The 25,329-nt window shown below is 41.6% G+C and overlaps 1 protein-coding gene across 1 annotated transcript in view; it reads right to left on the reverse strand.

The window, feature by feature from the left end:
* LOC129148585 (protein mono-ADP-ribosyltransferase PARP14-like) overlaps positions 1-18,153 on the reverse strand; it is an 85,343-nt gene extending 67,190 nt beyond the window's left edge. The window contains exons 1-4 of the mRNA XM_054713919.1: positions 17,911-18,153; positions 11,960-12,093; positions 6,069-6,102; positions 2,235-2,471 (exon numbers count right to left, since the gene is read on the reverse strand). Of these exons, the coding sequence (XP_054569894.1) occupies positions 2,235-2,471; positions 6,069-6,102; positions 11,960-12,093; positions 17,911-18,097 (592 nt within the window). The 5' untranslated portion in view covers positions 18,098-18,153. The remainder of the gene's footprint in view (positions 1-2,234; positions 2,472-6,068; positions 6,103-11,959; positions 12,094-17,910) is intronic.
* Between the last annotated feature and the right edge of the window lie 7,176 nt (positions 18,154-25,329).

Here is a 25,329-nt window from a genome sequence, read left to right on the forward strand (position 1 = left end):
TCAATGGCTCCCCATTACCTGCAGGCATGAGTTCACACTCCTGAGCTAGATAGAATATGTCTTTTGCTATTTGACTCCAAACTAATTTCTAAATATCCCCTCTGGTTATTTGAGGCCATTCATTTTATTTTCATACTGCCACAAAAACTAGTCATTGTTTTGTAAAACCATTCTCCTTTGCCTTTGTTTATATGGTATCCTGTGCTTGAAATGCCCTCCTCCAATTTTTTTTATCTTGATCCTATTCCTCCTTCAGGACTGGACCCAATTATCTTTTTCAAATAAATAAATATTGATGCTGGGCCCACATTGTATCAGGCACTGTGCTAGGAGCTAGGGAGAGAGAATGAAGAATATAACAAGTTTTTGAACATTCACCTTCCAGGAGGGAGGAAGTCTTGAAAGCAAGCAAGTGGTCTATTGTGGTATCATCACATGAGGCCGGAAGACTAACATTGGCACTCAGACAAGGATTCCCAGAGTAAGTAGTCACCAATCTGAGTTTTGAAGGATGAAGAAGAGTTTGCCAGATAGATAAGGGAGGAAGCATTTCAGGCAGAGAGAACAGCAATGGCACGGAACATAGTATATTTGGGACCTGACAGCCTGGTACTGCTGGAGTCTAAGCTTCATAGAAGGACGTAGGCAGGGCAAAGCTACGCTGCCTTGTTTGGGTCCCCTTTCCTCCCATTCCCCACAGCCTGCTGTTCACAGCCAAGGGAGGCAGCTTCTCCTCTTGATCTTCACTGTTCATTTATGTACTGGATTCTACCCTGCCCCATAGGAGTTCCTCAGAAGCAGGGACCAGGAATTATTCATCTCGGCAACATCAAAATCTCGAATTACTACTACTGCACCTAGATATGTGCACATAGTAGGCATGCAAAATTTTTCCTCAATAAACAAAAGCAAGTCCATTTAGTTCTACCTTTATGACAAATAATCATAAATTTGAAATCAGAATAGCTCCCTTATTGAGTCCTTATCATGTTCTTATCAGGAACTATGTTAAGAGCTTTTCAAACATTATTTCTTTAATTCTCACAGAAATTGAATAAGGTAGATATTATTATTCCCACCTTATAGGTGAAGAAAGCAAAGCACACAGAGGATAGTAACTTGGCCAACCTCAGATAATTACTTAAACGTTGAAGCTGGAATTTTTACTTCATGGCCTTGCTCTTTCTTTTTTTATCCTCAACTGAGATATGTTTTTGTTGATTTGAGAGAGAAAGGAAGGGAGAGAGTGAGAGAAACATCAATGAGAGAGAAAAACGTCAACATCGAACCCAGAACCTTTTGGTGCACGGGATTAACATTCCAACCAATGGAACCACCTGGCCAGGGCATGACCTGTGTGCTTTATGAACCATTCCACTGCCACAGCTATGGAACAGTGAGGGTTTGGAACTGGAAAATGTCCCCATTTGTCTGGAGGTGGCTCTTCCATCTCACAGACTCCTCCCTCAGATCTCAAAGAGCACTCATTTTCTGCATCACATGCACTACTCTCCCTGCATATGTGGATGACCATGAAAACACTGAGAAGATATATGGTAAAGGGGATAACAGTACAGGCTGGATAGAGGTATGCTGCCAGGGTTCAAATCCAGTTCTTCATTTATTAACATCACTGCACCTCTGTCTTCACAGGTGTAAAATGAGAAATAATAATAATCATCTCAAAAAGTTGTTGAAAGGAACAAATCAATGAATTAATGTAAAGAGCTTAGCATATTCCCTGACTTACAGTAACAGCATTTTCATATTTGCTAGTATTATAATTATTACTTCAAGTCCAGTTTGTTAACACAGATCAATATTTACTTCTCTCAATGAGGTAACATGTGAAAACACTGACTCCTGGGTTCAGAATCACTTTAAGATCCTTGGACTTCATTTAGATTTTCATTTGTTTGTGTCCTCTCTCTCTCTCTCTCTCTCTCTCTCTCTCTCTCACTCACACACACACACACACACACACACACACACACACACACACAAACACACACACAAAACTCATACAATAAGTTTAATTTATTAAACATGCCATAATTTGGATTCACAACAAATTGCTTCTCTTTCAAATAAAAAAGGATCTATATTAACTTAAAAGCCTCTATAACCAGCTACTAGAAATAGTCAAACTTTCTGAGACATTCCATTAGTTGGATGTCCCAAATCCCAAACGTGCTGTGCAAAGAAGACTGAAAAGAAGGGTCACTTCATCTTACCTATGTATTTTCGAAAGGTAACTATGCCAACATCAAAATCTCGTATTACTTCCACTTGAAAATCATCACTGGACAGGCCACTTATGTTCTCCACCAACAAGGTTAGCATCATGTCAGTCACATTTGCTTTGAGATTTTCAAATGCAACCAAAGAGGGAATATTTTCACATTGCTCTGGGATATCTTTCATTTTTTCTGATCTTCTGTTAAGAGAGATTTGTGTATCTTCTGATGCATCTAATTTTAGGGATACAAAAGAGGTCAAGATGTTATATTTATGTATCATGATTTAGCCAAGTAGATTATCATAAGACACTGCCTTCTTTCCTTCCCAAACTCTTAGCTAACTCAAATAAAAACAGATCTTAGAAGGCTTTTAACTTAAATGAATTATGATGATGATGTTCAATTTCATTACACCTTTTCCTGCTGACAAATACTTATATCACAGCACCATAATATAATTATTGAACTCAGTTTCTCAAAGGCAAGGAACATGTTTATGCATCCTGGTATTGCTAGCACAGGGTATATACTTGAGGCTCAATAAGTGTTTTTTTGAATTGGAGATTTAGTGCTTGGACCACTGGAGGAAAGCAAGAATATCTGATGATGCTGAACATGAGCACGATCTAACACTTTATGCTCTGAAAAGCAGTACTTCCCATCACTGAAGAGAAAAAAGATGCTTGCGCTGAATGACTAGGAGATACACAGAGAAATTAAAATGGCTTAGAGGGCTACATGTGTACATCAAACTCAGTGAATAGCAATCACTCCAGCCAGCTTGTTCCTCCCCGATGCTGACGATAAGTGAGTTATACATACACATAAAGTCAGTCTCACTTTATGCTTAATCCAGTGCAGTGAAGCATGATGGGTATAATAGGATCTTTAGACATTCTCTGCACAACTATTCAGTTGGAGCCCTTGTTATGTTGAAGGTACTGGATATGTGGAGAGGGGTACATACAAAAAGCATTAGATAAGGAACTTATTTTTCTAATGGAGGTATTCAAGAAAAATGAGAAGAGAAACTGATATTTGTAAATGTTCATTATGGCAGAGTAAAATGTCATGTGTTTATCAAATCCATTTTCTTTTCTTTCTGGGAAATATTGCCCAGACTTCCTACAGTTAAATTCCTATAGTAGGGTTGGTGTGGCTAATGGAATATGGGAAGAAGGGGTGAATTCCACTTCCAAGCATGACCAATATGTGTCTCCTTCATATGGATCTCCATTCTCTCTTGCAATGACATGGGAGGCCATGTATCAAGGAGGCCTGTATTCCCAAATGATTGCATAAAGCAGTCTAGACTCCACCCACCACCTTAGCTGCCAACTACACTGCACCATAATCTGGGGAGTTGTTACAGCAGTTAGATCACCCCAAGAAACACACACACACACACACAAACACTCGTGCCAAATAAGAAATAGCTTGAGGATTCAATAGCAACATGAACTAGCATGCAATGAAACAGGTATGACAAACCAGAATGAGTACTGGCTGGGGGTAAGGCTCTATGAGTTCAACCCCTGACTCCACCACTCTTTAGCCATGTGACCTTGGGCACATCTCTTAATTAAAAAATGAGAGTATTGACCTAGCCGGTTTGGCTCAGTGGATAGAGCGATGGCCTGCGGACTGAAGGGTCCCAGGTTCAATTCTGGTCTAGGGCATGTACCTTGGTTGCGGGCACATCCCCAGTAGGAGGTGTGCAGGAGGCAGCTGATCGATGTTTCTCTCCATTGATGTTTCTAACTCTCTATCCCACTCCCTTCCTCTCTGTAAAAAATCAATAAAATATTTTTTAAATAAAAATAAAAAATGAGAGTATTGGGCAGAGTGTATGATGAGAGCCTTGTTAAGCAATATAGTTTTATCACCCCACTATTAGAAGCTTCATCACAAGAGAGACATTGCTTTATAAAGAGCACCAACAATTAAGTCAGGATTCCAGGAAAAAGAGATAAAGGGATTGGCTGGCTTAGAAAGGCTTTAAAGAAGAGGAGGAATCTGAGTAGATCTTGAAGGGTCTATTGAATTTAGGCAGAGAAAAGTGGGGTAGAGAGTACTGTGAGCAACAGAATACAGGCAGAGTATCATGTTGTGCCAAACTATTTAGGAAATGGTGATCTGACCAATAAAGCTCAAGGAGCTCTCATGCACAGAGATGTAAGAAATAAGGCCAGAAAAGTCAGCTTCATCCAGAATGTAGTCTGGACTTTATCTTGCAGTTGGTGGTAAGGTGAGCCAGGGAAGGTTTCTGTGAAAAAGATGACCAGATATCCAGCAATACACAGGACTGGTCAGATTTAAGGAGAAGAGAGACATCAGGTACAGAGAGACCAAGCAGGGTATTCCTGCCATGCTGGATTTGTAAAGTAATAATGGCAGTCTGTGGAAAGGGAGGAATGAATGAGACCAACATTTGTGAAAGCTTAAAGAAAAGACAAATTTCTAGTAGGTGATGGGCAAACTGGTTATGTACTTGAAGAGAAACAAAACAGACAGAAGAGGGCACTGGTTTGGAGGCAGATGACACACATGGCTTCAGACACGTCGGTGCTAACCTATTTTCCAACAGAAAGGTCAGACACAGCTCTGGGATTTAGAAGAGGGTCCAGGCTTGAAATACAGACTTGGAATAAACAGAATTTGCTGAACACATGTGACCAGCATTTCTCTGCCCTTGTTCGTCTCTCTTCTCCTAGTTCTTCCACTTGCTGGTTTCCACCTTTGAGGCCCAACCCAGCTCAGCTTGGCATGAAACAGAACACTGGCTTAGTGCTCATATCCCCTGATGCTGGTGTGTGCCTTTCCCTGCTCTGTCACTGCCTGTCAATCTTTAACTTGAAGCTATGGGTTTCAGGCATGCCTAGTGCCTTCAAAGTGCTGTGTCCTCTGCTCTCCTCATTCCTTAGATATGGGACCTACTAAGTAACCACCCTCCATCTTCATTTTGCTCACCATTCCAATGAAATTCTAGAGCCCTGACAATGGCCCCAAGCTCTCATCCTAGTGCCATCTTCTAAAGGAGAAATTTGCAAAAATCTAAACATGTTCTCAAGACAATTTCTACTTTAAAAGAAAATATTTACACATTCTTAGGGAATTTTCTTTTCCCTAAGATCTGGATATGTATCAGTTTCTCTCTCTTGCTCAGCCATTTGAACACATTTCACTATTTTCTCCCCTTTATAACACCATGATTAGCCCAGAAAAAGTAGTGGCTTCTTTAGTAAGTGTTAAGTTAAGCAACACCCAGACACTAGTTAAGCAACAGACTCCACAACAGCCACTAGGTGTCGGGTTCTATCTTACAGGAGATGGGAGGAAAAGAGCTGCTGCTGGTCTGGAGGGTTGCACCCCATCGTGCACCCCCATCCTGCACCATCAGAAGCTTTTATCCACGGAAGACCCGCACCTTCCTGTAGTGGCTCCTGAGGACAGCACTTTCCACACCCAGTGCTCAGAAACTGACTTAGCCACACACAGCACCCACTGATACATCATGTACTTTCTTCTCAATAGCTGCTTGGGCACAAGGGGTTCTAAAGGTCAGTTCATCACCTTCCCCCAGGCATCTCTTGGCCCTCCCCTCAATTGCAAGTTGTCTCCCAGTCCCCACAGAGAGACCTGTTTCCATCCTCCTGACCTGAGCCTTAGAGCTCAAGTGGCTGCGAGTACTGTATAAAGAGGATGCATCCCAAGCCATCGCCAAGCTGAGGAAAACCTGCCTGGTGAAGTAAAGAAGATAAGGATGATGTCTACAAGTGCCATCTTTAATCAAAGCAAAACTGCCAGTTATCTCAATTGAGACCTTACCTGGTTCTTTGGCATGTTCTTTTGTCTTGGAATCCTGAAATTCAAACAATAAAGTAGCATTAATAAATTTCCAATAATGCAAATTGACCCTGGGCAAGTCTGGTTCCCACCAACCAAAGGCAGCCACACGTCCTAGTGTCAGAGCACTTCAGTGAAACTCGGGTGGAGTGAAGTCCCCACAGCACACGGCCCAGGTCCACGCAAACGGAAGCTTGAGCTTTCTGGTGATAGCCAGAATGGGGAAACGAAATAACTCACAGAGGAAAGAAAATGTGGAGTCGCCAAGAAAGGAAATCAGTGAAACTGAAGCTTGCAACATGACCGAAAAGGAGTTTAGAGTAATGGTCGTGGAATTTATACATCGGATGGATGAGAAAATCAACAACTTATGCAAGAATCAGGAAGAAATGAAAAGTGATATAGCTACAATCAAAAACACCATGGAAAGTTTCAACAGTAGACTACAAGAAGCAGAGGACCGAATTAGTGAGTTAGAAGATCAGGTACAGAAACAAGCTCAATCTCAACAGCAATTGGAGAAAAAAATTAAAAAGCAGGAGGAAAGCCTAAGGGAGCTTCGGGACAACATGAAACGAAGTAACATGCGTATAATAGGGCTGCCAGAAGGACAAGAAGAGCAGCAGGGATTAGAAAATCTATTTGAAGAAATAATGACAGAAAACTTCCCGGATATGGGAAAGATAAAAGTTACGCAAGTACAGAGAGTCCCAAGCAGGATCAACCCCAAAAGACACACACCAAGACATGTCATAATTTCAATGGCAAATATAAATGATAAAGAGAGAATCTTAAAGGCGGCAAGAGAGAGACAGAGAGTTACCTACAAAGGAACACCCATCAGATTGTCAAATGATTACTCAACAGAAACACAACAAGCTAGAAGTGAATGGACGGAGGTATACAAAGTGTTGCAAAGCAAAGGACTGAATCCAAGAATACTATATCCAGCAAGACTATCAATCAAAATTGAAGGGGAAATCAGGAGCTTTGCAGATAAAAAAAGGCTTAAGGAGTTTATTACCACCAAACCAGCAATGCAAGAATTGCTAAAGGGAATACTGTAAAAAGAAGAAATAAACAGGTAAGAAGGAATATAGACACAAAAATAGATATGACCACAAACAAATACCTTTCAGTAATATCTTTAAATGTAAATGGACTAAATGCTCCAATCAAAAGATATCGAGTAGCTGAATGGATAAAAAAACACGACCCATATATATGCTGTCTACAAGAGACCCACCTCAGAACAAGAGACTCACACAGATTGAAAGTGAAGGGATGGAAAAATATCTTTCAGGCAAATGGAAATGAAAAAAAAGCTGGGGTAGCAATACTTATATCTGACAAAATAGACCTCAAAGTAAATGCCATAACAAGAGATAAAGAAGGCCACTTCATAATACTAAAGGGAGAAATCCAACAAGAAGAAATAATTCTGGTAAACATATATGCTCCCAATATAGGAGCACCCAAATACATAAAAAAACTCCTGGAAGATTTCAAGGGAGAGATTAATAGCAACACAATCATAGTAGGAGACTTTAATACCCCACTATCACCACTGGACAAATCCTCTAAACAAAAAATCAGCAAAGAAACAGCAATCCTAAATGAATCACTAGACCAGATGGAATTAATTGACATCTTTAGAACATTTCACCCCAAAGCCACAGAATATACATTCTTCTCAAGTGCACATGGGTCATTTTCAAAGATAGACCATATGCTGGGTCACAGGCAAAGTCTCTTCAAATTCAAGAAGATAGAAATTATATCAAGCGTCTTCTCAGATCACAGTGGCATTAAACTGGAAATCAACTACAATAAATACAATCCAAAGAAATCAAACACTTGGAGACTAAACAGCATGCTATTAAACCATGACTGGGTCACCAGAGAGATCAAGGAAGAAATAAAAAACATCATGGCAACAAATGACAATGAAAACACAACAATCCAAAATCTTTGGGATACAGCGAAAGCAGTCTTGAGAGGGAAGTTCATAGCTCTACAAGCCTATTGCAAAAAACAAGAATCAATGGTAATAAATTACTTAACCCTACAACTCAAAGAGCTAGAAAAAGAGCAGCAAGAAAAGCCCACTGTAACCAGAAGGAAGGAAATAACAAAGATCAGAGCGGAGATAAATGACATAGAGACCAAAGAAACAATACGAAAGATCAACAAAACCAAGAGCTGGTTCTTTGAAAGGATAAACAAGATTGATGGACCTCTAGCCAGGCTCACCAAGAAGCAAAGAGAGAGGACCCAAATAAACAAAATCAGAAATGAAAGAGGTGAAATAACAACAGACCCCGCTGAGATACAAAGGATTGTTACAAAATACTACGAACAACTCTATTCCAACAAACTGGACAACCTGGAGGAAATGGACATATTCCTAGAAAAATATAACCTTCCTAAAATCAATCAAGAAGAATCTAAAGAGCTCAATAGGCCAATAACTATGGACGAAATTGAAGCAGTCATCAAGAAGCTTCCGGCAAACAAAAGCCCGGGGCCTGATGGCTTCACAGGAGAGTTTTACCAAACATTCAAGGAAGAACTAAAACCTATCCTCCTCAGACTATTTCAAAAAATTCAAGAGGAAGGAACACTTCCAAGCTCCTTCTATGAAGCCAGCATCACCCTAATACCAAAACCAGATAAAGACAACACAATGAAAGAGAATTACAGGCCAATATCCCTCATGAACATAGATGCCAAAATCCTCAACAAAATTCTAGCAAATCGGCTCCAGCAGTACATCAGAAAGATCATACACCATGACCAAGTAGGATTTATCCCAGGAATGCAAGGATGGTATAATATCCGCAAATCAATAAACGTGATACATCACATAAACAAATTGAGAGATAAAAATCACATAGTCATATCAATTGATGCAGAAAAAGCATTTGACAAAATCCAACACCCTTTCTTGATAAAAACTCTCAACAAGGTGGGAATAGAAGGCTCATACCTCAACATAATAAAAGCTATATATGATAAACCCACAGCAAACATCATACTCAATGGACAAAAACTAAAAACATTTCCCCTAAGAACAGGAACAAGACAGGGATGCCCACTCTCACCACTCCTGTTTGACATAGTACTGGAAGTATTAGCCATTGCAATTAGACAAGAAGAAGAAATAAAAGGCATCCAAATTGGAAAAGAACAAGTAAAGCTGTCTTTATTTGCAGACGACATGATATTGTACATAAAAAATCCGAAAGACTCCGTCAAAAAACTAATAGACTTAATAAATGAATTTGGCAATGTAGCAGGATACAAAATTAACGCCAAGAAATCTATGGCCTTTCTATACTCCAATAGTGAACTTACAGACAGAGAGACTAAAAAGGCAATTCCATTTACCATCGCACCAAAAAAATTAAGATACCTAGGAATAAACTTAACTAAGGAGGTAAAAGACCTATACACGGAAAACTACAGGTCACTGAAAAAAGAGATAGAGGAAGACGTAAACAGATGGAAGAACATACCATGTTCATGGATTGGTAGAATCAACATCATTAAAATGTCCATACTACCCAAAGCAATCTATAGATTCAATGCACTCCACATTAAAATACCAATGGCATATTTCACCGACCTTGAAAGAACTCTCCAAAAATTCATCTGGAATAAAAAAAGACCCCGAATAGCCACAGCAATCCTGCGAAAGAAGAATAAAGTAGGAGGGATCTCAATACCAGATTTCAAGCTGTATTACAAAGCCACTGTTCTCAAAACAGCCTGGTACTGGCACAAGAACAGACATATAGATCAGTGGAACAGAATAGAGAATCCAGATATTGACCCAAACCACTATGCTCAATTAATATTTGACAAAGGAGGCATGAACATACAATGGAGTCAAGACAGTCTCTTCAATAAATGGTGTTGGGAAAATTGGACAGATACATGCAAAAAAATGAAGCTTGATCACCAACTTACGCCATACACAAAAATCAACTCAAAATGGATACAGGACTTAAACATAAGACGGGAAACCATAAAAATACTAGAGCAATCCACAGGTAGCAAAATCTCAGACATATGCCAAAAGAAATTCTTCACTGACACTGCCCCTAGGGCAATGGAAGCTAAAGAGAAAATTAACAAATGGGACTACATCAAAATAAAAAGCTTTTTCACAGCAAAAGAAACCATTAACAAAACAACAAGAAGGCCTACTGCATGGGAGAACATATTTGCAAATGGCATCACTGATAAAGGTTTGATCTCCAACATCTACATGCAGCTTATACAACTTAATAAAAGGAAGATAAATGATCCAATAAAGAAATGGGCAACAGACCTAAATAGATGCTTTTCAAAAGAAGACAGAAGGAAGGCCAAGAGACACATGAAAACATGCTCAACGTCACTAATTATCCGAGAGATGCAAATCAAAACAACAATGCGGTACCATCTCACACCTGTCAGAATGGCTATCATCAACAAATCAACAAACAACAAGTGTTGGCGAGGATGCGGAGAAAAAGGAACCCTCGTGCACTGCTGGTGGGAATGCAGACTGGTGCAGCCACTGTGGAGAACAGTATGGAGCTTCCTCAAAAAACTGAAAATGGAACTCCCATTTGACCCAGTAATCCCACTCCTGGGAATATATCCAAAGAAACTAGAAACACCAATCAGAAAGGATATATGCACCCCTATGTTCATAGCAGCACAATTCACCATAGCTAAGATTTGGAAACAGCCTAGGTGCCCGTCAGCAGATGAGTGGATCAGAAAACTGTGGTACATCTACACAATGGAATACTATGCTGCCATAAAAAAGAAGGAATTCTCATCATTTGCAGCAACCTGGATGGAATTGGAGAACATTATGCTAAGTGAAATAAGCCAGTCAATGAAAGAAAAATACCACATGATCCCACTCATTTAGGGATAGTAAAGATCAGTATAAAGTGATGAACAAAAAGATAGATACAGAGACAGTAAAGCATCAAACAGACTTTCAAATTACAGGGGGAAAGTTAGGGAGAGGTGGGGGAGTTATGAAATCAAACGAAGGACTTGTATGCATGCATATAAGCATAAACAATGGACGCAAAACTCTGGGGGGGGAGGGCATGTGTGGGTGTGGGGTGGGGGGGGTAATGTAAGATATGTACACATATAATACCTAAATAAAAAATATTAAAAAAAAAAAAAAAAAGAAAATGTGCCTGAGACCAACCTAGAGATATAGGATCAACAGACACAATAGTGAAAACTCCAGTGATAATGCTTTTGAGTGACCCCCATGTGTACTGGCACAGATACTCAAAACAAAAATCACTGACAAAAATTAGTCACAAATAACAGAAACTCCACTGAATACCAAGTGTCTGAGGCATGGGGCAAGATCTACATCTTCTCCCCATTTAACATTTATTGAGTCTTTCCTATGAACACTGTACTATTTGCTTTACACAGGTTGTCTCATCCAACCCTCACAACAATCTTACAAACCAACAAGCTAAATACTATTACTATACCATTTTAGGAAATACTTAGTACTTTCAGTATGGATCGTTATTTCCTCAAAACAATGTAAAAGTAAAACAAATACAGTACATTCCAGGTTAAGAGCAACCCAAAATTTTACATCTCAAACCTCCCTTATTATAACCCCCAAATCTTGACTTTTCCAAAAGTGTCTAACATCAAAGAAAAAGTGTCTCCTCCTTCATTATCCCATACCTATCCCACCACATCTGTAAGTTGCATTTCTCACAGCAGTTTGATTTGTATTTTTTGTTCCACTAGGTGTTCCTCATTGTGCTTCCCATCCCACACACCCTGGGAGAACAGCCTACCTCCTGGCTACTCGCTCCTTTACTTACATTTGCTGGAATTTTCTCCTTAGAGGCATCATGGACTTCATTTGGGGCTGGAGGCAACTTGACAGTTAACTTCAATGTTCCTTTTCCTGGCCATGCTAACTCGTGGTTCTCTCTCTCCAGAACACTCTGCCGAACTGAAATATAAAAAAAGAAAGAAAGAAAGAAAGAAAGAAAGAAAGAAAGAAAGAAAGAAAGAAAGAAAGAGGAGAACCATCAAGCAATCTTTATTCACAAATTATTCCATATTTCCAAAGCATTTGTCATTATCAATCAATTACTGAGTCATTTCTCCAAGAGAGACCTTATGTGGTTAAAAAAAAAAAAAAAAAAAAAAGGAAAAGTTTAGCAAGCAGTCATGGATTTGAATTCTATATTTAAACTTTTTTTAAAAGCTAAGTATTCCCAAAGCCTCAGTCTTCTTGTATAATAAGCAATTAATAAAGATTGTATTATATGGGTGTTACGTGGATTAAATTGAAGAAACATAAAGAATTTAGTATAGTACCTGATGCTCAGTGGGCACTCAGAAAAGGAGCAATATTTATTGTACAGTAAATGAAATAATTAAAGCATTTGTCATGGTGAGCAGTGAAGGTTGGTTGCTGGGACTGGCATAATAAAAGCCATGTTTTAGGAAGGTGACTCAGGTAACCAAGAGCAGAATGGCTAGGAGCATAGTTTAAAAGTTTTTCAATCAATTCTTTAACTTGTGAAGATAAAAGCCTCACATTTAATAGGAAAAGGAAAAAATGGATGGAGAGATTTTTTTAAAAATAGCACATCAGGCAGCTGGGCTGTAGTGGAAAAAAAACTGAACAGTGAACATGAGCATTCAAAAAACCGGGATTAGAATTCCAACTCTAGATGAGTGACATTGAGAAACTATCTGAACTTCTCTTAAATCTGTTTTGTCACTCAAACCAGTGGTCTGTGAATGAATTTTGTAACACACACAAGAGTTATGCAAATGTAAGTTATAAGAAGAGGCAGGCAGAGAAAGAAAGGCAAAGTTAGTGTATCTCCGACTGTGGAGAAAAGGGAGTGAGTTTAGAAGAGGAGATGTGGTCGACATAGTCAGATGGTACAAAAATGTCAGGGTGAAGGGGAACCTTTGAGAGTTCCCTACTGTTCACAGTGCAGCCCTGCCATGCATGTTGGGTTACCATGTTGCATTCTGATACGGTTGGCCTGATGAGGCCAAGGATACAGGTAGGAATCTTTCAAAAAGAGGGGCTTAAATAGCTTTCCCACCTCAACCACCCATGGAAGGGTAGGATGCCAATAGAATGAAACAGTCCCCCAGAAATAATATAAGACTCAAATTTCACTCTTTATGGGAGGAAAGAGGTCTTCACCGAGACTCCTAAGGGGCTGCCCTAAGCTTGAGTAAGGGCTGGATAAGAACCCGGTGCCAGAGAGGAAGCTAAGTTTTATAAGTCAGGTTGTCCATGGACCTCTTTGATATCTTCCTTTTATTATTCCCTAGACTTTGATAGAGTGCTATCCGGGCATTTATTTGTTTATTTTTTTATTGATATCAGAGAAGAAGGGAGAGGGAGAGAGAGATAGAAACATCAATGATGAGAGAGAATCATTGATCGGCTGCCGGCTGCACACTCCCTACTGGGTATGGAGCCCACAACCCAGGCATGTGCCCTTCACGGGAATCAGTCGAACCCGGGACTGGCTAGGGCCATGCGTTTAAATGTGCCAGCCTGGCCCTGGCCGGTGTTGCTCAATGGTAAGAATATCGACCCTCCCTTGGAAGGGCCAGGGGTTTGATTCCGGTCAAGGGCAAGTACTTGGGTTGCAGGTTCCATCCCCTAGCCCCAATCAGGGCGAGTGCAGGAGGAAACCAATTGATGTGTCTCTCTCACATCAGTGTTTCTTTTTCTCTCTCCCTTTTTCCCTTATACCTTCCAATCAATGGAAAAAATATCCTTGGGTGAGAATAAACTAAACTAATTAAATTAAATTAAATAATAAAATAAAAATGCCACCCTGGCTCAGCTGGTGCGCTCAGTGGTTGAGCTTCGACCTATGAACCAAGAGGTCACAGTTCGATTCCCGGTCAGGGCACATGACTGGGTTTCAGACTCTATCCCACATAGGAGGCATGCAAGAGGCAGCCAAACAATGATTCTCCCTCATTATTAATATTTCTCTCTCTCTCTCCCTCCCTTCCTCTCTGAAATCAATTAAAAATAATTTAAAAATAAATAAATGCGCCTTCCTGTTTGTGTGCACTATGCATGGGCACCACTACTTCAAGAGGGCAGATGGCAGCAAGATCAGTAAGTGCTCCCCAACAAGGAAAAGGTGAATCTGGGAGGAATAAGGCTGAATCTCTGATGTCCGGCCACCCTGACCCATGTCCTTTCTGCACCAATCTCAAACCATCCACATTTGCTTTTATTAATGGGTTTCCTCACCCCAAAGAGACTGACAATAATCAGGAGCCAAATTAGACCAGAGAGGGTGATAAATAAATGTACACATCCAAAAATCTTCCAAGTCAATTTACACTCATCTTTTCAGAAATTCAATGAATATAAAAGTAAGATGCAGCTTCTCAATAGTTCGGGTGTGCTCTACCGTAATTTCCACAGAGAACTGCTGGTGGGCTCAGCCTGATTATGTGAATTATATGACTAAAGTCGTGTTACAGGACGAGCCTGCACCTGCTGAGGCCACTTCCTGGTGTGGAGGGGATGGGTCTCCCTGTAAAGACAAGCTCTCCTGCCCTAGGACTGCCAGAGCAGGTCATTCATTGTTAGCAATTTCCTGGCAACTTGCTGCTGAGAAAGTGCCTTCTGATAGGAAACTGAAACTGACTGGGACTTTCCACTTCCCAAGAACTTTGACCATAAAAGTTCATCAGCTGCACAGATTATGAGATGTCTGTGCTGGGGATAACACAAAGGGGTCATTGGGGCGGCCTGGGGATGGAGGTAAGGGGTCGTGGGCTGAACAGGTGAAGGAAGAAGCCTGACAAGAGACTGAAATTGGTTCTACTTTGAGAGCTAGGACAGAATGATGTTATCATCACAGAATTATATTTTGTACTGGTTGTATTTTTATGCTGTGTGTATTTCCTATAATGGGCTCCCATTTTGTTCATCCAGGGTCATCAACAACCAGCATTCTCAAACTTTAGTGCATCAGAGTCACCGAGGGTGCCGGTTCAAAGTGCTGATGCCCTCTCATCCACCCACACTCAGGGCTCCTGAGTCTCTAGGACAGAGCGGGGCTGTGTCTGTTTAACCTGCTGAGGGTTAATGAGATGCTAAGGGCCAGAACTATGGTGATGCTAACAGTTGGAATCAAAGTGGTAACATCTCTTGAGGAAATGATTGACATCCTACAGCTGCCCTTCTGTGCATTCCTTGGTGAAATTAATCCTTGGAAAACTGTGTACCTTGTTTCCATAAAGCTCTGAGCCAAGCAGGTCTGTCTCCTGCCCCCTGCCCGCCTCACTTCTTTCACACAATCTGTGCACCCCTTTCCTCGCTGGGTCTCCTCTTTCCTTTCAGGATCCTTGCTTAAAGCTTTCCAGTTGCTCTCATGGCCTTGTAAGCCTCCTTGCCTCTCCTCTGGCCCAAATGCTTCTCAAATCCAGGGAAGGAAAGCGGGACTAGGGGTTGTCCACATCCTCTCCTGTGAGATTCCAATGGAAAAGGTGTGAGCTCTGGGAGTGTCTGGTCACCTGCCTCCCAGGTCTTTGGTAGTTGTCATATATATATATATATATATATATATATATATATATATAATTGATTTTTTACAGAGAGGAAGAGAGAGGGATAGAGAGTTAGAAACATCGATGAGAGAGAAACATCAATCAGCTGCCTCTTGCACACCCCCTACTGGGGATGTGCCCGCAACCAAGGCACATGCCCTTGACCAGAATCGAACCTGGGACCCTTGAGTCCGCAGGCCGACGCTCTATCCACTGAGCCAAACCAGTTTCGGCTGGTAGTTGTCTTAAGCAAACAGATGTTTGGTATTTGTCCTCACCCTTCCTTTTTTCTTTTGTTGTTGTTGTTGTTAATCCTCACCAGGAAATATTTTTCCCATTGATTTTTAGAGAGAGTGGTAAGGAATGAGAGAGGGAGAGAGAGAGAGAGAGAGAGAGGGGAGGGAGGGAGGAAGGAAGGAAGGAAGTTCAATGTGAGAGAGACACATCCACAGGGGATTGAACCTGCAACCCTTTGGTGCACTGGCCTATGCTCTAACCACTGAAGCCACCAGCCAGGGCCTCCCCTTTCTGCAACAGCAAAAGCAAGCGGGAGGAGAGAACTCAGCTGCTCAACTCCCTGTGAGGATGGAACTTCCCCCTCAAAAGCTCAAATCTCTCAACCTCCTTCAACCCAGTCTGAGGACCAGTCTGAAACGGAGGGACAGGTACCAGCAAACTTCCAACAAAGACAGGTAGTGATCAGGAGCAAGCTGCCATCTCCCTCCAATAACCCCCTCTATTTCACCCGGGCAATGTGATTTTCAGCAGGCCTCTGCCCCTCCCCAGGTGACCCCAGAACCACTGGGAAGCTCCCTGACCCATGGGGAAATCTCATGACTCCTCCCATTGCTTAGCTCCTTTCCTCCCCCTAAAAATTAACAGGAAGAAGAGGGGCTCTCCCTCTCCCTCCCTCTCAAATGGAGCACAATGGCGCACTGCCCATTCCCACAGGATCAGTCACCAAATCCAGAACAGCACACAAATATGTCCCTCCCATCCCCACTGACTTTCATTGTTTAAGGACTCACTTGTCCTCACTCAGAATAGCTGCAGGAATCTCTTCAAAGGTCTGATTTCCATGGTCTCTCCCAACAGAAATCAACGTACCTCAGTCTATGTTGTTCATCATTTCCCCTAGATGAGCGAGATCATGTGTCCCTAGAGATATACTTATAAGAACTGATGAACAAGAACAGAACCAGAAACAAGGAGGCATCGATCGGACTAGCGGGCCTCAGAGGGCGGATAGGGGAGGTTGGGGGGGAGCGGGGAGAGTTCAACCAAAGGACTTGTGTGCATGCATATGAGCCTATCCAATGGTTAAGTTCAACAGGGGGTTGGGGCATCCGTGGGGAGGGGTGTGGGATGGGAATGGGGGGATGAGGACAAATATGTGACACCTTAATCAATAAAGAAATTTAAAAAAATAAATAAATAAAAATAAAATTAGCCCTTGACTAATTTCTGAAGACAGGACTAGATTTCAGCGTCGGAGAGGAGCTCACATTTGAAATGAAATCGCCCAGGGCTGAGGGAGACAGAAAGGGAGCCATAGCACTTGATGTTAGAAATCAAGAGCCTGGGTTCCAGGCCCAGTTCTGCTGATGAGGAACGGAGTGACCTTAGGGAAGTGCCCAGGCCTGTACCTCTTCTCAGAAACGTGAGAGAACTGAATGAAAAGATTCTTCAGGTCTGCGAAATGTATCCTATAGTCTTCAGAATATTTAAGAATTAAAGGACGTTTAAAATGGGGAAGAAAAAAAAAAAAGAAATCAACGTACCTATTTTCAACCAAATGTATCTCCCTAACGTTTATTTGGACTTTCTATCTTTGGAAACTTTCTCTTCCCTTAAAATCGTGTTCCCATCAACCTGGGGAGTTCTAGAACTGCTGCCTTAATAGGCAGAAGACCCAAAGCGCAAGAGATGCAACGCTGCCAGTAGCACACTGTGTGTTAACCCATTAACGCACCGAGTAGCCTTGTCAAAGGAGGCGAGTGCCCGGGCTCTCAGCGCCTTTCCTTCTACCTGGCGCGGTTCTGCCCCACCTGCCACCTCCCAGAGGCCGCACCGCTGAGTTCCAGGAAGCGCAGGGCAACCCGCCCACCCCCAACTGCTGCTGCTGGAGCCGGTCCGCTGCGCGCCCCAGTCCTCCTGTCCCCGCAGGGAGAGCCCCATGGTCTCCCCTCACCCCGGCCCGGGTCCCGCTCACCGTCAAGCGGGTGGAAGAGCACCAGGAAGCGGGCCGGGCTGCCGGGTTCCTGTCGGACCTCACACTCCCCGCCTCCCGATCTCTTCGGGCTCTGGAAGTACAACTGCAACTTGGTGGTCAAGCTCTTCGGGGGATCGGGACCCCAGGACCCCTCGACCAGCAGCGGGAAGTAGCCGGGTGCAGCCATCCTCAGCCCTGTTTAGGGCGAGACTGCTAGTGCTACCCCAGCTCACAGCAGTTAACTTTGCCTCTTTCGCTTTCCTTTCGGGGGGGAAGGGAAGGGGACTCCTCCCTGCTCTAAGGTTACTGCCTTTGGCAGTAAACAGCAACCCCAGATTTGATGAGGCCCCCCCCCCCTCAAAAATTTCACTTTCCTCTGGGGCCCAGGGCAAGGCCATCCAGGTATTTGGGTGTACACGGGTCCCTAAACTCAGGGCTCATTTGCCACACACATAAGCCACAGGTGAAATCAGCAGCTTTGTGTCACCAGATTTCCTGCAGTTTTATTTTTGCCTCAACAGGAAGGACATTTGACAAGGAAATAAAATGGCTCTTCAAACTGGGGATCTTTAGAATATTTGGGGTCCATTTGGGAACTTCTTTCACCATTCAATTAACTGTCTGAATTTTACCTCGTTTTCCTTCCTTTGCACTTTGTTCCCCGATCTACTAATATTGTATGTCTACAAATTGGGGGCAAAAGGGGAGGACAGTACACCCACAGGTTTTTTACCTAATATTTACAAGGTGCCATGCACTGGGGATAGATTCAACAGATGGACACAGTTCCTGCCCTCTCTGAGCTCAGGGAGCTGTGGGACAGAGGAGTTAGGACACAGCGGAATGAGTGCTCTTTGAAGGAATACATAGGTGTTCACGGAATGGAACAAATTAGGAGGGGCTGGGGAGGGCTTATGGGGAGGTGAGATGTAACCTGAGGCCTAAGGATGATGGGGGATAACCTTGGAAGTTTGAGAAGAGGGCATGCCATTGTGTTGTACGTGCACAGAATCACTGGCTGTTGTGTAGCAGCTAGAGAAGAGGCAGGGAGACCCCCAAGCAGCTACTGTATTGTCCCAGGTGAGAGATGGGAGTGGCTGAGACCAGGGTGCTGGCAGAGGAGGACCTTCTGAGAAAAGGTAGGATTCCAAATCCATACTGAAGGCACAGCTGCGGGACTGGATGAAGGATGTGGGATGACAGATGGCGTGAGCTACTGGCTGATTATCACTGGTATGCCACAGAATTTTTAAAACATGCAATACCTGAGTATTTAGTCAGGGACATTGACCTCTCTTCTCTTAGATTGTCAAGTAAAAATATGACAACAGCCAACACAACAATAGCCATCTGGTGTGAATGCATCAAAATTATACCTATTTTTTTGTCAGATTGCCAAAAAATATGTTTTTTTGGTGTGCCACAGAATTTTAGTGATTGGACTATGTGTGCCATGAGATGAAAATGGTTGAAAATCGCTGGGCTAGATCATACTGACATCTACCAGGTAGGAACACCCAGGGGAGGCCAGAAAGGTCGAAGGGAGGCTAGGAATGTGTGTATCCTTGGCCCATAATAAAAGTGTTTCCAGTGAGAGGGAGCGATTATCATTCAAACACTACCAGTGCATCAGGTCGGAGAAGTGTCTCTTGGACTGCTGAGGACCTTGCAAGCACTGTCTCCTAGTCGGGGCAGGAGACGGAGATGACCCTGGATGGAGGAAAGGAAGGGAAAGAAGTGGAGACAAGCAAAGTCAGCTCTTCCAGAAGTGTGACTGAAGGAAAAAAGAATTAGGCAGCAGTTTGTTAAGGGGTTATAAGATCAGGCAGTTGTTAAGTCTTTGTTCTGGCTTTTAAAATGCTTTTAAAATAGAAGAGTCTTAGGCATGTTTAAATATTGGTAGAAAGAAGTGAAGGGAAGGATGAAGATCAGGTTGTGGGAGAAGGTGGGGTGGAATCCTGGAGGCAGTAGTAACCTGAGGAGGGGACACTTTTCCCACGCACCAGGAACAGGTGGAGATGGAGTAGAGAAGTGGGAATTCTGAATGACTGTTGATGGAGGTATGGACGTCCTTCCCTCGTGAATTCTATTTCCTCTGTGAAGGAGGTAGTGAGGTCTCTCAGATTCTGCCCAAATTAGGGCTGCTTCCCCCTTCAGGACTGGACCTGACATATTGTCCCCTAATGAAAAAGAAACTAAATTTCAGAGATGGGCCTAAGAGAGTTCACTGGGCTTTTGTTCTGATCCATAAGAATGCTGAACTGTATTCAGGTTTTTTCTCCAGTTTTCTACCTGCAGGTGGTGCTCATCATCCAGTTCAAACCAGCTTGGTCCACAGTCGAGGGGGGGAGGCGGGGCGGGGGGAAGGGAATGGGGAGGGCACAGAAGGGCAAGTCATAGCTCTCAGCCACACAGCTGTGACTATTTCCCCACAAGGCATCCAACCGCAATCCACAAGTAAAATCAACGTCCTTTTTTTTCCAGAGTTTGGGGGTTCGGAACTGGGCAAAGAGTTTCTCTTTTTCCTCACATCATCATTTTCAAGAAATAAATTAGAGTGAAATGAAACCCTTTATTTATGGGTGAGGCAAAAGTAGGTTTATAGTTATATGTGAAACACATAGGTTATTCTTGTATTATTATTTGTTAATTATTGTATTATTTTTCCATATAAGCAACTGTAAAGCTACTAATTTTGTCCCACCCTGCACAGTAGAAGTTTTAGCCAGCCATTTCTGTTTTTCTTTCAAGGAATTACTTCATTATCAGCAGTGTGCCTCGCCACTCAAGTTCCACTCATCGTCCCTGGGTGGATTGGGCAAAAGCTAACAGAGGACCAGGAGGGCAGGTCTTGAAAGCCAAGGAAAGGAAGTTCTACAAGAAGGAAGTTGTTGACTGTCATCAGCCCCTGAAGTACTTTATCTTCTCTCCTAAGTTGTTTTGGACCTATTCACCCGCCCCTTCCCACAGTGCTTATCCTCTCTCAATTCTCTGTCTCCAACGGATGTCTACCTCCTGAAAATCATTTCCTTCCAGGGAAGCAAGGGTCCTCTCCAGGCCTGGGGACGGTGGCGCTCCAACATAGGAGTGGCCGTGTTCACATGGCTGACCTAGGTTCTCCTTTCACCTCATAGCCACAGCTGATCTTTTTTTAAAAAAATAATATATTTTTTATTTCCTAGAGCAGTGGTTCTCAACCTTTCTAATGCTGCGACCCTTTAATACAGTTCCTCATGTTGTGGTGACCCCAAACCATAAAATTATTTTCGTTGCTACTTCATAACTATAATTTTGCTACTGTTATGAATCGTAATGTAAATATCTGTGTTTTCCGATGGTGTTAGGCGACCCCATAAAATTATTTTCGTTGCTACTTCATAACTATAATTTTGCTACTGTTATGAATCGTAATGTAAATATCTGTGTTTTCCGATGGTGTTAGGCGACCCTGGTTCGACTCACAGGTTGAGAACCACTGCTATAGAGCCTAAGACCATCGGAAAACACAGATATTTACATTACGATTCATAACAGTAGCAAAATTACAGTTATGAAGTAGCAACGAAAATAATTTTATGGTTTGGGGTCACTACAACATGAGGAACTGTATTAAAGGGTTGCAGCATTAGAAAGATTGAGAACCACTGTCCTAGAGGAAGGAAGAGGGAGAGGGAGATAGAAACATCAGTGATGAGAGAGAATAATTGATCAGCTGCCTTCTGCATGCCTCGCACTGAGTATTGAGCCTGAAACCCAGGCCTGTGCCCTATCCAGGAATCAAACCATGACCTCTTGGTTCAAAGGTCAACACTCAACCCCTGAGCCACATCAGAGGTTGATCTTAATATAAAAAACATAGCTGCATTTTTTAGCTGAACTTCTCTTTCTCTGCTTCATCTAAATTTCCTTTTTCAGGTTCTCTACAACCTTCTATGCACACTTCTAGCATTAGGCTCCTTTCAACTTCTCAATAGAGTTCTTTACAAACTCTCCCCATTTCACCCATTGCAATGGACACTGGGAAAGGGTGGTTTTCCCATCTGTTCTGAACCAGCGAGTTGTGAGCACCTCTAATCCTTGTCCCTGAAAGTCCTGGCCTAGATCCTCTGAATAGGATGTGACTTTACAAGAAGTGAAGCAAGCCATCCTCTCTGTTACCACTCCAAGTTCAGTCCTCAGAGATTTTATTTCCTGAAAACAATGATGTGAGGGAAACGATAAGCTGTTTGCCCAGTTCCAGACCCCAAACTGGGGAGAAGAGGATTCTGATTTTACTTGTGGTTTGGGGTGGGACGCCTTGTGGGGAAATAGTCACTTCTGTGTGGCTGAGAGCTATGATGGACACACCCATTCCTGGCTTTGCTTCCTGTGCTCATGTTTCGTAAAGGAAATTCATCTTCTTCAAACCTCCACGGTCTCCAATACCTTTCACTCTGCCAGGACAGTAATTCCTCATGTACGTGTTCCCAAGAAGAAGTCATTTAAGTTTACTAATACTCCCATTGGGTGGGAAGTGAAGGAAGGCCTCTACAGAAGAGTCCAGAATAGACCAGATCTTTCCAAGTTTGCGTGAGATGAAGAGTAAAGGTTCTTCCTGGTCATATAGTAGGTAACCATTGAATTAGACACACATGCATTTATCTCAAGACAAGCATTAACTCTCAGAAAGAGTACAATCTAGGATATACTTAAAAAGAAAAACAGTATTTTTTTACACTATGCCATGCTTGATTACCTGTGATGTACTGTAAAATATTGAACAACCAGCTCTCTGGGGAAATAAAACAAAACAGTTTGCATATATGTCTTTGTTCATTATAAAATTTTTTTAATATAAACATTGTATAGCACATAATTTACAAATAATAATAAAATATACAATACTCTTTATTGTAAATTTCAAATAGTCTATGGCTGCAATTAATGAGTGTAGTTCTGACATAAAACTTGGTCGATACTTTTATTCACATTAATAAGTGAAATGAAAATGAGAAAACGAAGATATATGTCAGAACTTCTCTTATTTCTCAGTGACATAGGCTCCTGCTTTGCTGAATTGGATAATATTTTTCAAATGCTGCAAGAATATTTTCTCCACTGGAGGAGCAAATTAGCAAATTAGAAGACAGGGAAGCAAAACACACTCAAACTGAACTGCAATTGGGGAAAAATACTAAAAGACAGGAGGAGAGCCTAAGGGAGCTTTGGGACAACAAAAAATGAAGGAACATACAAATAATAGGGGTGTCAGAATGAAAGGAAGAGGAACAAGGGTTAGAAAACCTATTTGAAGAAATAATGTCAGAAAACTTCCCTGATTTGGGGAAGAAAAAGTCACACAAGCACAGAGAATCCCAAACAAAATGAACCCGAAAAGACCTACACCAAGACACATCATAATTATGATGGCGAACATTCAGGACAAAGAGAGAATCTTACAGGCTGCAAGAGAGAGACAGAAAGTTACATACAAGGGATCTCCCATTAGATTATCAAATCATTTCTCAATAGAAACACATCAGGCCAGAAAGGAATTGAAGAAAGTTTACAAAGTTATGCAAAGCAAGGGACTGAATCCAAGAATATTCTATTCAGCAAGGCTATCATTCAAAATTGAAGTGGAAATAAGGAGCTTCACAGAAAAAAAAAAAAAAAAAGGCTAAGGGGGTTTATCACCACCAAGCCAGCAATGCAAGAAATTCTAAAGGGGCTGGTGTAAAAAAAAAAAAAAAAAAGAAGAAATAAAAAGAGAAGAAAGAACACAGGCACAAAAAATAAAAATGGATACAAACAAATACCTATCAATAATAACTTTAAACATAAACGAACTAAATGCTCCAATGAGAAGCATTGGAGCCCTAACCGGTTTGACTCAGTGGACAGAGTGTCAGCCTGCAGGCTGAAAGGTCCCAGGTTCAATTCTGGTCAAGGGCATGTACCTTGGTTGCGGGCACATCCCCAGTAGGAGGAGTGCAAGAGGCAGCTGATCGATGTTTCTCTCTCATCGATGTTTCTAACTCTCTTTCCCTCTCCCTTCCTCTCTGTAAAAAGTCAATAAAATATATTTTTAAAAAAAGAAAAGACATCAAGTGGCTGAATGGATAAGAAAACATGACCCGTATATATGCTGTCTACAAGAGACCCACCTCATAACAAGAAACTCACACAGACTGAATGTGAAAGGATGGAAAAATATCTTCCATGCAAATGGAAATGAAAAAAAAAAAAAAAGCTGGGATAACAATACTTATATCTGACAAAATAGACCTCAAAGTGAAGGCCATAACAAGAGATATGGAAGGCCACTTCATAATACTAAAGGGAGCAATTCAACAAGAAGATATAACCCTGGTAAACATATATGCACCCAATGCAGGAGCACCCAAATACATAAAAAAAACTCCTGGAAGATATCAAGAGAGAGATCAACAACAATACAATCATATTAGGGGACTTTAATACCCCACTGACATCCCTGGATAAATCCTCTAAGCAAAAAATCAGCAAAGAAATAGCAATCCTAAATGACTTACTAGATCAGATGGATTTAATTTACATTTTCAGAACATTTGACCCCAAAGCCATGGAATATACGTTCTTCTCAAGTGCACATGGGACATTTTCAAAGATAGACCACATATTGGGTCACAAACAAAGTCTCTCCAAATTCAAGAAGATTGAAATCATATCAAGCATCTTCTCAGACCACAATGGCATAATGTTAGAAATAAACTACAATAAAAACAATCAAAAAAATTCAAACACTTGGAAGCTGAATAGCATGCTATTAAACAATGATTGTGTTACCAAAGAGATCAAAGAAGAAATTAAAAACATCCTGGAAATGAATGACAATGAAAACATAACAATCCAAAATCTATAGGACACAGTGAAATCAGTCCTGAGAGAGAAGTTTATAGTTCTATAGGCCTACCTCAAAAAATAAGAAAAAAATGGTAATAAATTATCTAGCTCTACAACTTAAAGAATTAGAAAAAGAGCAACAAGAAAAGCCCACAGTGAGCAGAAGGAAGGAGATAATAAAGATCAGAGCAGAAATAAATGACATAGAGACCCAAAAAAATGATACAAAAGATCAATAAAACCAAGAGCTGGTTCTTTGAAAGGATAAACAAGATTGATGAACCTCTAGCCAGGCTCACCAATAAGCAAAGAGAGAGGACCCAAATAAACAAAATCATAAATGAAAGAGGTAAAATAACAATAGACCCCACAGAAACATAAAGGATTGTAAAAAAAAAAATACTATGAACAACTCTATTCCAACAAACTAGACAACCTGGAGGAAACGGGCATGAACTGAGTGGCCAGATTATTATGATCTCTGAACGCATAATAACCTGGCCACTCAGTGTATATCCTATATAATAAAAGGCTAATATGCAAATTGTCCCCTCG

This window comes from Eptesicus fuscus, chromosome 3 (genome assembly GCF_027574615.1).
Source record: "Eptesicus fuscus isolate TK198812 chromosome 3, DD_ASM_mEF_20220401, whole genome shotgun sequence".
Taxonomy (NCBI): Eukaryota; Metazoa; Chordata; class Mammalia; order Chiroptera; family Vespertilionidae; genus Eptesicus; species Eptesicus fuscus.